The sequence below is a fragment of the Periplaneta americana genome, chromosome 10 (genome assembly GCF_040183065.1).
Source record: "Periplaneta americana isolate PAMFEO1 chromosome 10, P.americana_PAMFEO1_priV1, whole genome shotgun sequence".
Taxonomy (NCBI): domain Eukaryota; kingdom Metazoa; phylum Arthropoda; class Insecta; order Blattodea; family Blattidae; genus Periplaneta; species Periplaneta americana.
Window position 1 is genome coordinate 51,036,372 of NC_091126.1, and position 13,971 is coordinate 51,050,342.

Here is a 13,971-nt window from a genome sequence, read left to right on the forward strand (position 1 = left end):
GTTAGTTGAGCTATATTTTCACAGTTAAGTTATACAAAATTTTTAACACCGTACAATATACAGGTTGGAGTGATATAACTGTGCAGATTGAAGGGGGTAATAGAAAACATTAAAATAAATTAAATATCTAATTGCATTATACACTTTGTAACTAACAGCATCGTTAATTAAAAATCAGGCTGAAAGACTGCGTAGTTTGGGGTCAGCTCATTTACAAATAGACACAAGAACTCGGTCTAAACAGCAGCAATCCGTCCCTTAGTTACTGCAGTTGGGTGGCCAGACTTCCTAATGGCAGGAAAGAATGATAGTGTTATACTTTTCATTTATTTGCAAGGAAAAAGTTCATTTTATTTAAAAATCTGCAAGGGATAAATAATTTCTTATCAGCTTCTCTTATGATAAGAGTAAAAATCAAAATCATACGGACAATGCTTATCGAGTGAAACAGTGATCATACTGGGAACACTGTCTTTTTCTATTAAACTTTTACTACGTCATACTACTTTTGAAAAATAAAACGGTGCCAAAGAATGTGTTTCAATCAATCATGGTTGTTTATTGCTACAATTTTATCACTTCCCTATCACTTGCTTTTTATCACTTCTCTAGCATTTGTTTCTTTGTTTGTCAACATTTCAAACTGCAAATTCTTTACGGTATTATAAAACATTCTTTGCAATTGTCATTTGTTTCCCCCATAATAAATTGTCTAGCTTTTATTAATCAGGTAATCTTTTAGTACTTTGATTTTTATTGTAACTATAAATTTAATATTAATTGTAATTATAAATTAAGAGTCCACTGCAAGAATGATGGATGTCATTTGGAATACATTTTTCAAGAGAAGCAATTGAAAGTTTGAAATGCTTAGCGCTCAAAGCTTAACTGTGATTTTCCGATCATTATTGGACAATGACTATCAGTGTTAATGCCATATAACTCTGTATGTACATTCTATATGTCTTAAGTTATGCATTGACTGTCTTGGTTTCATTTTCGACAAGAAAATGACATCCATCATTCTTGCAGTGGACTCTTCAAATGTTATTGAATTCTTAATATTGTAGTTGTAATCTCCTGGTAGAGGGGAAGAGAAGCCTGATGGCATTATCTCTACGAGGTTAAATAAATATGTATACTACTATATACTATAATACTAAATGAAACAAACGTACTGGCGTCTGACTTAGAACATTCAAACAATTAAAAGTTCAAAAAACAAAACAAAAGGCCACGATTGAATATTTAGTCCAACTTCCTCCCATCTCGATCACATCTTGCAGTCGAGTGGGCATGGAATCGATTAGTCTTTTAAGTTCTCAGTCACGTTATCCCAGGCATCAGGCTTCCAGAAATCAACAGAACGTCTTGAATGGGAATTGAGCCAATTTTTCCGCATATGCTTCTTCACTTGTGTCCCCGTAGCTCAGTCGGAAGAATGTCGGAACGTCGGAATTTAGATGTCAACGTCTCAGGTTCAAATCCTCGTTACTCCTTTTCATTTTATTGTGTTACGGGATAGTATAATGTAATAACATAAGAAGAAACAACTAACACTAGTATTATGCAACTGTATTGCTTCAAATCTAACATTAAATATATATTACTTATATCGCTAAAGAATGATAACAGAATATAAATGATACATTGAATATTATTTATATCGCAAAAGAATGATAACGGAATATAAATGATAACTTGAATATAATTTATACCGCTAAAGAACAATATTAGAATACAAATGATAGCTTGAATATCATTTATATCACTCAAGAACGATAACAGAATATAAATGATAACTTGAATATTATTTACATCGCTAAAGAACGACAACAGAATATAAATGATAACTTGAATATTATTTATATCGCTAAAGAATGACAACAGAATATAAATGATAACTTGAATAGGCCTATTATTTATATCGCTAAAGAATGACAACAGAATACAACTGATAGCTTGAATATCATTTATATCGCTAAAGAACAGTAACAGAACACAAATGATAACTAGAATATTATATATATATATATATATATATATATATAGCTAACGAACGATAACAAAATAAAATAATAACTTAAATATCATTATTTATAACGCTAAAGAACGATAATAGAATGTAAATGATAATTAGAATATTATTTATATCACTAAAGAACGATGACAGAATATAAATGATAATTTGAATATTATTTATATCAGTAAAGAACGATAACAGAATATAAATGACGACTCGAATATTATTTATATAGATAAAGAACGACAACAAAATAAAATTAGGGCCTACAACTTGAATATTATTTACACGCGAAAGAATAGCAACAAAATGTAAATGGTAGCTTGAATATTATTTATATCGCTAAAGAATGATAACATATATACATAACTTGAATATTATTTATAACGCTAAAGAACGGTAACAGAATATAAATGATATCTTGAATATTATTTATATCACTAAAGAACGATATTTCGGAACAGGGTGTTACGACCTGACGTTCATTTTTATTATTTTGGACTTGTCCTTTCCAGGAGATCTTCCTAAATAATATTATGTTAATTTTTTTTACCAATTTTTAATATTTTTAGTGAAAAATTTGGTATTTGTTGTTTGTTATGGTTTGTAAGTAGGGAAAGGAAATTCAGTTATATGTGAGTGAATAACAAATCACTACATCAAAATTATATAAAAGAAAAATCGCATGTTAAAGCGTTTCTGGACACTGCGACTTAGGAAAACTGCTGGAGAAATTGAGGTGGTACTTTTCTATAGAACAATTATTCTACTGCTCTCTCTAGCGATGCTAGGAATTAGACACTGTAACAGAGGTAACACATAAGACAACATTTTACACACAATCAGGTTTAAGCTGAAGCACTTACCTCGCCCTCTCTTGCTCGGTAGCTGCAAACAAACAAGAACAAAGAAAGCGAGAGTGAGAAAGCGTTGGCTACAGGTTACAAAGCAGAGCACTAGTTTAAGCGTCTGTGTTAGTGTTAAGCAGGTGGGTGTGTCTAAGCGTTTGTGTGTACTTACTTCTCTCGCGGTTCATCGACGGCTGAAATAAAAAGATGTGGTAATCAATATCGTGTAGCCTGAATCAGCTTAGAACAGACTCCTTAATTCTTATACATAAAGTATATTATCAGGAAACATGGACATAGAGTAACAACTTTCTCGGACGGCAGACATTACTTTGATAGTTAAGAGTAGCGCGCGTTATTCAAACATCTGCATACAGCAGTCCTGATCAGCGACCAACTGCAGAGAATGTACACGTATTTACCAGGGTTTCCATAACACGACCATGAAACACGTGTATATGAATATGACGTAGTTTCGGCATAGGTATTTATTACACGAAGATTGTTTAATGCACGCCGCATTTCATTGGTAGTACAATAGCACAGATCCAAGGGCATAGAAATCCGGGTCTGTAATATGAAGTTTGCTTGAGCGAGTGTAGTTTCTTTGTATCCATGTTTCCTGACATAATCATGAAAACTAACATTTGTAAATATGTTCAGACAATGCACATCTTTTGAGTTTCTGCACTCTATATAGGGGAAACTATTTACTTCTTGAAACATAATCGAAGTTAAAATATCTCTTAAGTGGCTTCGCTGACGATTGCAAGACTTACAACGAAATAAAACAGTGTGCTTTTTTTCATACCATTAAGTTGTATTCTTAGCTCCAAAATGTACAATTGTGGATAATATCATTGGATTATTTTTAGTTTGCCAGTGCAATACTTTCATTTTTAGGATGTATTAATTTGTAAAATCCACTTAACTTATAATATAATACTATTACCAGTCCAGTGATAAAATGAGAATTATAGCTAAAGGAGTACACAGAAGTCTAATACATACTTAGAACCGTAATGTGGGCTTGTATTTGTAATTTAAACAAAGTCTAGACATTGCCAGAGTATTACTGAACAAGCTACTCCCAGACTACGGGAGGTACAGTGAGTGACCATATTATTAGGGCCACTTGATAGTAGTAGTATTTTCAATGGAGTTTCAAAAACAGATCCCACTGTCAGTCATTCACCCATATGAAGTTGGTTGTATAGACCAATTTATCGACAGACTCGTTGCCCAGGGTGCGCCATAGGATGCTGGTATACGTTACTCCCGCGATGAGATGAGATGATTTGTAGGGATGTCACAGGGAAATTGGAGCTCGCGAAGAAAATTCCTGTATTACTGGACCACGAGATTGCCCAACAGAGGTTATGAATCGGAGGTACACCGGGGATAGAATTCTGGTCCATAGAATTATAAGACTAATGCTTTAGCCACTAGACCACAGTGGCGGCTTGTTTCCAATTGTTGAAAGCGATATGTTTCATTAGTGAAATGTGTACTTTATGATATCCAATAAGAAAAGCAACAATACTATTGCCAAGACAACAAACGGAAGATGAATTTTCTGATTTTCGTCAAGTGATCCTAATAATATGATCGCCCACTGTATTATAAAATTTCACTTTTCCCTGAAAATGAAACCAGAAATATGTATACTCAGCAATTTTCTTCTTGACATGGTGCAGATACTCTATGTTTCGTAAGTCATACGTTACTTAACTATTGCCAAGAAATTAAAATAAATATATTTTGATAGCAAAATTGGTTACCGAGGGTTGAAAATAAGTATATATAAAATAATTCCTAAGTATAAGACAAGCAACAATTTTATTTCCAACTCTGTTACTAATCCATGCTCATGTAATAATAAAATTAATAATCACCTTCTTGGAAAACAATAGCACTCTAATGACGTCATGATCTTTTCTAAAAAGGTACCTTTAATTTACTTAACGATATTCACATTACAGAAGGTATTCTGTGCAACGAGGTAATTTTGTGACGATAATTGAGCAATAAAAGAACGACGATGATAAGCAAAACGAAAGTTCTTGGAGAAAACGTACCTCAAGGAAGCTTCTATCGCTTCATATATCATATGTATCGGTTGTCGAACCATAATATTTGTAGTGAGAAGCCAGTAGATTAACTCGAATTTGTATGCCATATGTTTCACATGTTTTCTCACTGGGATGTGGATCCAACATTAGGAGTTAGAAGACGGTACTTAACAGCATCAAAATGTATCTCACTCAGAGAGGAAAACTAGATATTCACACTTTAATGAGAAAAGTTTCGCAGTGAAGCGGACAACATAGAATTTTTACACACTCGAAATCGTTATAACTTTCTCAATGTCAAGTTCAAAAATAATCTGAAGGTTATGAAAAAAAGAATTACGTCATACAACATTTAACAGCTTCCGAGTAAATTTTATTTCATTCCGAACTTGAGTGCAAATATTAGTACGTATGATATAAATTCAGAAATAAATGTGAACGTTGTTACGAATCTCCTCAAGTAAGGGCACGTTTGACGTATTTCCTGGAACTATTAAACTATTTCGAACTCGAACAAGACCGCAGCGACAGTTTGAAAATCGTATTAATGCAGTTAAAATTGTTTCGCTAACAGGACTTCCTATTGTATCAGGAGAACACAAAGACATATCCGAGTTCTTATTAGATTCGCTGCGTTGGAATTGAAAGTCTTCTGTGGTACCGCACAAAATAATTTAAAACGCAAGATTTGAAGTGGTGGCACTCTAGTCCCTAGAATATAGCTCAGAAATTTAATGTTGCTTGAAATACGATTTCCTGTACGACTTCAAAGCCTGCAATGTTAGTAGTTCAAGGTGAAACGGTAAAAGCTGCAATATTTCATTCTGCAACACATTCACAAATAAACTTGTCAGCGGACTCTAATTTAGGTACGTCTGCAATATTCGACACTATGAAAGTGAAAGTCACAGTATTTATATGAATCACAGACTTGACTACTGACGAGGTCTGTTATCCTTGAGCAACTAACAAAATAGAACACAGCTGTAACAAAGCACTTTTACCCATAAGGTGTTTTACGATTTATTAAGTTTTCTTCTTCAATGTAATCAGATTTTAAGGACTGTGAAAAACAATTCTTTTCCCTTCTGCCAAAAAGTACAGACACAATTAAAAACATATTTTAGTGAATTTAATGTTAAATTGGAACAAATGTTCACATTATGGGAGATATAAAAAGGGACTTTTAAGGTGGTGCAAAAATCGATGTGTACATTTCTCTGAAATTCTTTTTTTCGACTTGCTGTCTCTTTGTATAGGGCCCATACTTCCATAAATTTCTGTTGAATCTATTAGACGGATTTTGTTGGTGTGCAATATGGAGTATACGAGTTGATTCAACCGACAATGAATAACATGAAACATAACCACTTTATTAAAAAAATAACACAAAATGGAGATTTATTTCGAAAATGACTTCTAAAAATTTATCTTTTTTAAATGTTATTTCCTGCACAACTTAAAACTGCAAATGAAATGGTGTAGAGCGTATGTCTCCAAAGCAATTTGTTGGAGAGAAATTAATTATTATTTTACATAATGGTGTCGCAGATCGAAAACTTCTTCAAAGAAATAAATGGCACTTGACGGTATGTGTACGAATCGTTACACGAACATTAACATTACAAAAGTAATGTAAATAAATAATATTCTTCTGCTGAAAATTTTTATGTACAGTATTATGCACCTCATTTAAAACTCCTTCTCATAAAAATTGTACATGGATGTCTTTCTAAAATACACACCATCTTAACAGCTAAGAAATTCGAGAAAATTAAATAGATTTTATTTTTCGGAAAATATTTACTAGTCTGGATACGTAAATGTGTACTCTCAGGCCCTGCATTCCTTCTCGACAAAATAATAAAAAATTGGGACAGATACAAGAGTCCTTGGAGAAGATTACTAGAAACAAAGCCAAAACTCGTCGGGTCATCGTCCGTAATACATACAAGGTGGAAGGTAACCACTGCGTCAAAATGAAGAAACTGGTAACAGATCATGAGGAGAGGTTTGAAAAATCTATATAAGTTTTTTTTCTAACATTCATCGTTTTAGAGGAAATCGTGAAGTTTCTATGAAGCATTTGGCAACATCACGGCTACTGCAATAACTCTAGCAAGCACGGCCACCCATCCCTTATCTTCCTCCTTCCCCTCTGCTGTACTCATGCGACACTGTGCTATGTTGCAAGATTTATTTTAACGATTTTCGCAATTATTCAATTTAAATTCTTGTCTAAACGTTTTAATTAAAAATAAAAGACCGAAGACAATAACTATTCATATTATTTTACCTATCTGTTTGTATAGCAATCAGCAACTTCTCTTCGCCATTACCGCAGTAGATCGCTGCAAACATTGGGCAAAGACATTGTTTTCCTGCTTAACGATGCTTCATCGGAAGAAAAATGTAATAAAAGTTTTGTAATATTTAACATGTAGAATCACCTCCAAAAGTTTTGTGAATCGGTCCCCTTCCATCCTGTATATAGCTCGGACAGGAGAGAAGGCAGAGGTACTTACTATTTCATTTTCATGAACGACTATTCTTCTGTATTTGTAAAGCAGTAGATCTAATTGCATTGTGAAACATTTAGAAGTTCAATATTTATTTATAACAATTACAAATCTACATGAAAAGGAAGAATAATATTGCAATAGTTTTCAATTCGTAAACAATCTGTGTGTAAATTTGGCAAACATGTATGTAGGCCTACTTAAACGGCTTAATTCATGAGCGAAATAAGTTATATTAATTTGTAAGATTATAAAATTTACTTCCGCATGTAATGAGAGAAATTAATTCCGCTTTTAATGAGATGACAGTACACAATTTCAAATTTGTATGTCGTTTGAATAAAGTTCAATAAATATAGCAAACAGAGATATCTTTCATGAAAAATATTTTAATTTTTGTCGAACGTATAGTACAAAATTACGTTTCATTTTTGTGACACCGGTTCTATATTAATTAATTTCTATTAACACTGGTTTACAAAATAAAACATTTTTTTCTTTCACAAGAACTAAATTAACAATCTAAGCGTATTTGTCATGTTGGGTTCAAATATTCCTTCAGATTTGTTCCATCAGGCAATGTTCCTATCCATCATAGAAATCTGCTGATGAAAATGCTCGCAATGTTCATCACTGATAGTCCCACGATTTTCCGGAAAGAAGTCTAGGTGGGAGTACAAGTGAATTTTTAAAGACAAGTTGCGTCCCATAGCGTTCTTTGAATTCACAAGATCGCTCACTATTTCATTATAGTTTTCTGCTTTATGATTTACAAGGAGACCAGAATGGATATTTCTGAATGATTTCCAGACTGCTTTTTCCAGCGAATTTAACAGCTTCTCTCAAAATTTTCATTACACAATATTAATTATTTTATTTGTGGTCCTATAAAAATTACTTTCTTCAGTTTTACATCATTAACTTTGGGAAATTTGGATTTCAAATACATAACTGCAGCAGAATTTTTATCAATTGCGTTCACAAAATGTTTCGTAAGTATCAGTTTTTATAAGCATGGGAGGTGAATATACTTTTTCAGGATTCACTGACGGAGTATTTGACACATTTTTATTTCCATGAATAAGAGATTCATGTTCAGACCATTATTTCCTGATGTAGTGAAACTTCCTATCCCACACTTCCATTCACACAACAAATAGCATAATTTAGTGCATCCAATTGCGAACCCAGCGATAAAGCAATCACCTTCAAATCTCCACGTATATTCCAGTTATATTTTGTAGCCCATATTGGATTTTTTCCAACAGCAATTTCAAAATTTAATGTCTTTCTTATCAGTGGTATGAGCCAACGGTCATTGCTATTATGCAGAAGTACAGCCTTGAAACTACTTTCAATTAATTTATGAACAAGCACTTATTAGTACATTATGCAAGGAGCCTATATAATGATAGTAATTAAGACGCAAGTATGGTTGTTTATGAAACGAGCGCAAGCGAGTTTCATAATATTTATACGAGCGTCTTAATTACCATTATAGGCAAGTTTCATACGACTTTTTATGCTCGACCATATTTCTAACTTGAAATTATTCAGATGTATACATTTTATTTGTATCTGACAAGATCGGAAGTGACCTTTTCTAGGTCGTGAATTGTGAGATGTGCGCAGACGCGAAAGTATTGATTTTTTCCGAGGAACAATAATGTCATTGACCTTGATATAATCCCGTTAAACTTGATATAACCTTGATTATTGAATTCGACATTGAAAAACGAGATGACAAATTGAATTTATTTGAATATTATTTACAATTAACGCTAATTATTATAGTAACAGAACATAACCTTCTGCGACAGTATTGGATTTCCAGCCTTCGTGACTTTTCGCTAATTCTCTTTCGATTGCATATCCGAGAATAATCGATACTTGCAGTTTTATAACGGTACAAAGCTGATTTGTCACTGGCTGAACACCTGTAAGCTGGGTTGTCATTGGCTGAACACCTGTACTTTAATGAGTAGGTGTACTTTAATGACATGCATTAAAGGACTGCTACCAGGTGTATAATTACTACATTTCGGCATGGTCGAGCATAAAATTCTTGTAAGTCTTTTTAAAAATTAATTACACAAATCTACTTCAGTACGCAATTTATAAACGAAGTCAGATATCGTTCTTATTGGCATTGCAAGAAGTAAATTTTGCATGTAATGCGCAAACTGAAGTCTTTACTTGAGATAACAGTAAGTATTTTCAATTTTGTATGTCGTTTGAATGAAGGTGCAATAAATATTTCCATAAGCAGAATATATTTGGTAATCTGACAAAGAATTGAAGTTTTTCCAGCGTGTAATACCAAAACAACTTATGTCATTTTAATGAAAAATTTTTGACGTGAATACGTCTTTAAAATTAATACGACACGTGCAGTAGGCCTACCAGGACGGAAACAGCGATGTAACGTTTGCAGGGTCATCCATTCCAACACTAGAACTTGTGACTACTAACACCATTGAAATTAGTGTGGTTTCGTTTGATCGGGTAAACGACTACGATGTAAGTACCATTTTGAGTTGGCACGGCGCATGTGCGATGCGCGGGTGAAGACCTGTGGTTACAGTGGTTAGCCGAACGGCCAAGCTCTTGTACAAGTAGGCCTACAGCACGCCGCACCCTGAACTTAACCCGGGCTATGGTATGGATGAAATGTGAATTAATGATGCTGAAATGGGTTCGAGGTCCAACGCCGAAAGTTACCCAGCAATTCTCCTCCAATTGATTGAAGGAAAACCCCGGAAAAAACACCAACCAGGATTTGAACCCGGGCCCGCTCGTTTCACGGTCACCGTTACTCCACAGCAGTGGACAGCAGCAGCAGTATCAGTAATAGTAGTAGTAGTATTTTATTCACCACCGCTTTCAATGTAGAGATGATTCAGTATTAAAAAGTGTGTGGGCGATAAATTATTTATTATTTATTACTTGGTTATTTAACGACTCTGTATCAACTACGAGGTTATTTAGCGTCGATGGAATTGGTGATAGTGAGATTATTTTTGACGAGATGAGGCCGAAGATTCGCCATAAATTACCCGACATTTGCCTTACGATTGAGGAAAACCTCGGAAAAAACCCATCCAGATAATCAGCCGAAGCGGAAATCGAACCCATGCCCGAGCGAAAACTCCGGATCTGCAGGCAAACGCCTTAGCCGATAGAGCTACGCCGGTGGCTTGTAGGCCATAAATGGCTGATGAATTTTGTCTGAAACTTCCTACCATGAGTCGACCTGGTTGGCGAGTTGGTATAGCGCTGGCCTTCTATGCCCAAGGTTGCGGGTTCGATCCCAGGCCAGGTCGATGGCATTTAAGTGTGCTTAAATGCGACAGGCTCATGTCAGTAGATTTACTGGCATGTAAAAGAACTCCTGCGGGACAAAATTCCGGCACATCCGGCGACGCTGATATAACCTCTGCAGTTGCGAGCGTCGTTAAATAAACCATAACATTTTCTAACATTTCCTACCATGAATAAGAGTCCACTACATGCCTTAAATCTACTACTCGGACGTCGAAGCTTTACTTCCCTCCCGGAGGAAACCATGCTACAAATTTCATCTCCCTTTGAAATACATCGTCCTCTGCCGGGTTTGAATCTGGAATCTTGGATCCACCGGCGACTACGGTAACCGCAAGACCTCCTAGAAATACATCAGCAGTGTATTCTGTACAATGAAGATGATCGGGGAGTGATGCCAATCATTCACTTTGCATCTAGAGTTTAAGAAAACATGGGAGTCCAAACTTCATCTTTCCCATTCAAAATTGTATATGTTGCGTTTTTAAAGGAATACCTACATCAAATTGAATGCATTAATGGTTTGCTTTTGTTTATTACCGTACGATTGATCCTATATACTCAAACGTAAAATTTAAACACGAAAGCGAGACGATTTTGACTGATGTCTGGAGAGAACTTATTTTCGACCTCAAGTTCTAATTTTAGTACAATAGCCGACGCCTTGCAAAAGAGGCGGAGAAGTGTACGTACGGTAGAGGGGGGAAAAAACAGTGCTTGCGCCTGAAAATGCGAGCATGAGTTTTATTGCTTTGAGTTTTAGTTCTTTAAATAGAATGTGCTGCACCAAGAGCCGTCGCCACAATGTCGACCCGCTAATGTAATATTAAAATTTCCCCCCTGTGCTTCGGTCTACGTGACTGAAATCTTAGGTTGGTTTCGAAGACGCTGTCAACAAAAGTTGATATATTATTTTTCATTTTTTTCCATAGATCTTACATCATCATTGTGGCTCCGAGATATGGAACAAGTCCAAAGTTTTACAAAAAAAAAACAAACAAAACAACAACAACACATAAGTAGATTAATTCAATTTAGAAGCATATTTAAACAATTCATCAATCGAATAGGCCTACAAGAAATGAGTATGACAAAATTGTGTTAATTCTGTTCTGAACCTTTTATCTTGATACTTCAAAGCTTTAAGGTAATTAGACTGTGCACTGTAGACCGTAATACAAGTAGACTTGACGTCTAAACATTTAGCAATTACGATCGGTCATTTTTTGTTTCCAGAAGTGTACATGTTTAATTAACAACATTTCCGACCTACGAAAGGCCTGTTTTATAGCTAAGTACGAAAGCACGGGCTTATAATTTCACTAACTGGCGTTGGACAACTGTGTTGAGAATACTTGTTTCGGACAAGATAAGAAATGAAGAGTCTTCCTTCCCACTTAATGTTATTTTATGAATATAATTCGGCGCATATTGGCGTAGTAGCTTCGGTGGTGCCGAATGAAGATGGAAAGTCAGATAATAGACAACTTCTCCGTGAAACGCTCAAAACCGGACATCGTTGCTAATCGGAGTCGCTCAGTTGGCAAGATTCTCTGGGATATTGAATATTGTCGGTGCTATTCGACGGAGGTCTTGTTTATATTCGCTAGTTTACGAGGAATGGTCAAGCTTCCAGACAGAGGAAGTCAAGCTGGCGAAAAATCCCAGCATATGGGTATGATTTGTAATATCTGGTCATCGTTACAGCTAGAGAACTGCTTGCGTCAACTCTATGAGAAACTACAGGTCTGAAAATGCACCTGCAGTGATTGCATCCATCTCTCCATATAAGGCTATGTGAGGGAGAATTGATCAGCTATCGTTTCAGTGCCTACAGATGTTAAGCTCCCATCGTAATAAATGAAAATATCAGTTTCACGATAATGAAAAATATGAATATACATTTCACATGTTTCGTAAAAATTCAATTACTTTATCACGTTTTACCTCTTAGTGTTTATTATCTAGAAATATACTTCAGAAATGTAAATATAGACATAAAAGAAATCATTCATTTTACGTCCAAACAAGAAGTTAAACTCTCGCTTTCTACATTAAGAAAACATTAGACATAAGCTTGAAGCTAAGATCACGATTTAATTTCTGAATTATAAGGCTCGAGTTCACAAGCTTAATCAAAATTCACGTCAGAAAGTTGTTCGTATAATGTAACTGCTTCTACTACAGTTTTGCTTTAGGCTCTATATATTTATTGCAATATTCCATTGCATCATTAATTTCTCTTCAAATTGTGAGTGCACTACGTACTTGTCGAGTAACCAATAATACTGTGAAAGAAAACAGTTAATGGCAAATTGAAAATAACAATATAATATGAAAAATACTGGCCTTTACAGCTGAGAAGCGGCATGTGAAAAGAGATAGTCGTTTACAGAAAGTGAACCACGATGGTTCTGCTGTCTTGCAAGAAACCAATTATTTATTACTGCACATTTGAAAATGTTACAGGATTTTTTTGGGAAATGATACCTTTCCTATTCTATTTCCGTAAGTGTTAGAGTTAGTGAAGTTTTGAGAGTAATTATTTTTGTAGACCTATTTGATCCCGATAATATTTGACAAAGTTTCATTTGTAGGCGTAATTCTCTAGAGTATTCATTCATTTTTGAAGGTTCATTCGATAAGTGACAGAATAATTTCAATTTTGCAGTGCAGGTCGTAAGTATTTGTGACTGTATAGTGTAATATAAATCGGTAATTTAACGACGCTGTACCAACAGCGAGGTTATCTAACGTCAGTGGAATTAGTGCTACGGAGATGGTACTTATTTTGGAGAGGCGAGTCCAATGATTCTCCACGAGATTACCTGAGCTTTGCCAGTGGTTTTTCAAAATATTCACAAGAACACAAAGGATAGAAATCAAAATCCTTTAGTTTATCATCATCATCATCATCATCATCATCGTCTCAGGCCTTTTGCTTCATTCTTACTATTGTATTATTGAAATACATTTTTCTATCAACCTTTTATGTTATTCATCCACTGAATACAACTTTGGTGCATAGTGCCATCCTCGATGTTCTAGTGGTTACCATGCTAATTATTACATCTTATTTAAGCATGTTCAAATAAGGTCGAAAGCAATAAATTTTAAAGGGCAATAATATCATTACTCTGGCTTCCTCTGTGTAGTAAATTACGTCCCCGATAGAGATTCCAGGCAAA

At 34.7% G+C, this 13,971-nt stretch overlaps 1 protein-coding gene across 44 annotated transcripts in view; it reads right to left on the reverse strand.

Moving 5' to 3' along the window:
• Positions 1–13,971, reverse strand: part of bt (projectin protein bent) — a 408,836-nt gene that overhangs the window by 326,187 nt on the left and 68,678 nt on the right. For 38 of the 44 annotated variants that reach the window (XM_069837451.1, XM_069837450.1, XM_069837449.1 and 35 more), the window contains exon 3: positions 3,044–3,065. In XM_069837451.1, the coding sequence (XP_069693552.1) occupies positions 3,044–3,065 (22 nt within the window). Of the gene's footprint in view, positions 1–2,889; positions 2,912–3,043; positions 3,066–13,971 lie in introns of all 44 variants that reach the window. The other 6 variants (XM_069837452.1, XM_069837423.1, XM_069837454.1 and 3 more) reach the window with 1 other exon arrangement.